This window comes from Pinus tabuliformis, chromosome Q, assembly GCF_031772625.1.
Source record: "Pinus tabuliformis cultivar Carrire ecotype Pingquan chromosome Q, CPIR1, whole genome shotgun sequence".
NCBI lineage: Eukaryota > Viridiplantae > Streptophyta > Pinopsida > Pinales > Pinaceae > Pinus > Pinus tabuliformis.
Window position 1 is genome coordinate 286556440 of NC_142296.1, and position 2752 is coordinate 286559191.

The 2752-nt window shown below is 32.8% G+C and overlaps 1 protein-coding gene across 1 annotated transcript; it reads left to right on the plus strand.

Annotated features, from left to right (window-relative positions):
* Positions 1-607: 607 nt before the first annotated feature.
* On the plus strand, positions 608-2039 carry LOC149219352 (LOB domain-containing protein 1-like). Its single transcript, XM_089382576.1, has 3 exons — positions 608-738; positions 854-1042; positions 1436-2039. Exons 1-3 carry the CDS (start codon positions 667-669, stop codon positions 1748-1750), a joined length of 576 nt encoding a protein of 191 aa, XP_089238702.1. The 5' UTR covers positions 608-666; the 3' UTR covers positions 1751-2039.
* Positions 2040-2752: the final 713 nt, after the last annotated feature.

Genomic DNA, 2752 nt, shown 5'->3' on the forward strand with positions numbered 1-2752 from the left:
TTGAAATGATGTAAAATTATTATTAACAAAATTATAATGTATTGAAGATAAATGTCTTTCAGATTAATTACATTTTAAATGTGATTAATCTTAAAGACATTTATCTTCATTATGGATCACAAAAGTCTTAAATCTAACATTATAATGTTTTTATTTATTTCAAATTATATATTTAGCAATTTAGAAAATAAACAAGTTAAAATTACAATTTAGTTAATTTCTCTAAAATCTATTTTTATTGAAATAAAAAAGAAATTCAATAAATAAAATAAAAAAGAGTAAAAAAAAAAAGTGACTATTAAAATACGGTTCTTCAGAGAATTGTTTCACTGCTGATTTGACAATTGAATTACAATAAATTTTCCCACTTGTAAAATACATAACCAATAACCCCATCGATATAAAAACCATCGGCAAAATCCAGTAATAATAATATTTCCAATAGTGACTAATGCTGACCATTAAAAGTTGCTTTTGGAGGATACTTAATTCGCTATGGTCTGCATTAATGAGTGAAATAATGATGGCCCACGACGACCAAAACGTGTGGGCCGCCCAAAATAAAGACGAGTGGACGCAGCTTCCTCCTCAGCAACAACGGATCGATCGTGCTTCACGTGATTTCTCCGGCCACGCCCAACAAACGCTATTCTTCCCATAAATGCTATGTCCCTCGGAGTTTGTTGCCAATTATTTCTTCTCTTTTCTCTGTACCCTATCATTCAGCCACCGGGGAAGGTGAGAAATAATAGCAGAAGCCTTCGTAATATAACAGTGAGGGGTTTTCGCAAAAAGCAATATCAAGAATTCGGCCGCTAACGGAAAAGAAATGTGTGGATTTTTTGTTTTGCAGATGAGCGACATGTCTTCTAAATCGAAGGCAGAAACGTGGTCAACATCGCCCTGCGCTGCCTGCAAGATCCAGAGAAAGAGATGTTCACAGAAGTGCGTGCTTGCACCTTATTTCCCACAGGATAACCCCCGCAAATTCTTGTTGGTGCACAGAGTCTTCGGAAATGGCCATGTCATCAAACTACTTCAGGTTCCTGCAATTGCTTTACTGTGTTATGGACAAATCTATTATAAGGCACATATATTTTGTATTTGGAAAGAACTTGTAATAAGTGTATGCAGATCTCATGTCAAGAAAATTTTCAAGAAATTGTGTAGTAGATATAATTTGTTCAATCTTTTCTGCTGTATACTTTACTCCTCATCATTATTAACTATTTTAATTCGTTATAATGGGTAATGATGATAGATTGTCCACCCAAAATTTTGGATAAGTTACATATTACACGTTTGCTTTTTGGAAAATTCTAAAAAAAAAAAAAAACTTGTAATGTCTAGATGGAATATTAAAGAATTCAGATTAATAGAAATCAAATCATGGGTGATGAGGTTTACAATGTGGTAATCGGTTACGGTGTTACAGGATCTACCGGCCGAGCAGAGAGGTGATGCAGTAAGCAGCTTGGTGTACGAAGCAAGCCAAAGATGTCGTGACCCTGTATATGGATGTGCAGGAGTAATCAACTCTCTGCAGAATAAAGTATCAGAGCTGCAATCCCAACTGGCTTCTACACAAAGAGATCTGGATATCATGAGTATGCAACATGCTAATCTCTTAACCATCCTTAATGAAGGTTCTGCTTCACTTTTTTTTAATGGATCAGTGCTACATAGTGAAGACACCCATAATTTCGACGATGGTGATTCCATGGAGCTATGGGAGCCGTTATGGACATAAATGAGAAATGCCACAATGTTTTTCCCTCTTCCTCCTCTCACAGGCCTGCTCGTCCTAGAGGCTAGATGTATGCAAAAATGCATGTGTTGTATCGAATGCATAATATGATTATGTTTCCACCGATGAGGTTTATTTACCTGACTTTATCCATATGGATTTCGTTAATCTTCTTTTAAAGTTTATTCAGTATATTTTAAAATTCAGTGGAGGAAATATAATTTTTGTAAGGATATTTTTGGGACAAAATCACCATGAGAAATGAGGATTTTTCCTTAAAAAAGATGTCACATACAACAAAACTTTTCACAAATTTGAGAGTCGTTTTCTGAAATGATAGACTCATAGGCATCGTACTTGAAGAGGGTACGTGTGGATGCCCTTTCCAAAAATAAAAGCTTCCAAGTGTTTCTATAATAGTATTGCTTATTAAAATACACACACAAAAATAACTTAATTTGCTTACCTAATCTATCTATCTATCTATATATATGTTGAATTTGGATTAAGAAATATCGATTTTTTTTCGAAATAGATTTGGATTTTGCTGAGGTAATTTATATTTAATTGTTAATTACTTAACTTTATTGGATAACCAAGTGATCATTGCTTAAATGTATAGTAATGAAAGTGAGTTTTATATTGTGATGTCTATTATTAAAAGAAAATCGTAACTATTTACAAATGGGTTTTTAATGTTAAGAAAACTAGCATTTCTTATTTTGCATAAAAAAAATTTTTAATTTAGAAGTGCTTTTATAAGTGTGTCAAAGTGCACATTTTTTCAGTAAGAAAAAAACATTACATTTATATTAATATATATAAACCAATACATTTGTGCATCTCCTCCATATAGATCTATCCACATGGCATATGACATTCAACTCTATCTCATCATCTTCAAATAGGAAATATAGTATTGGAAAAGTAACATTGTTCCTATAGTTAAAACAAAACATATACTTCACCAACCGTATATACAGTGATCCAATAACAGTAGTGGAC

Coding starts and splice junctions, on each gene's coding strand:
- LOC149219352 (XM_089382576.1), top strand. CDS start 667: ATGTCCCTCGGAGTTTGTTGCCAATTATTTCTTCTCTTTTCTCTGTAC. Junction 739..853: donor TCATTCAGCCACCGGGGAAG/GTGAGAAATAAT, acceptor TTTGTTTTGCAG/ATGAGCGACATGTCTTCTAA. Junction 1,043..1,435: donor ATGTCATCAAACTACTTCAG/GTTCCTGCAATT, acceptor ACGGTGTTACAG/GATCTACCGGCCGAGCAGAG.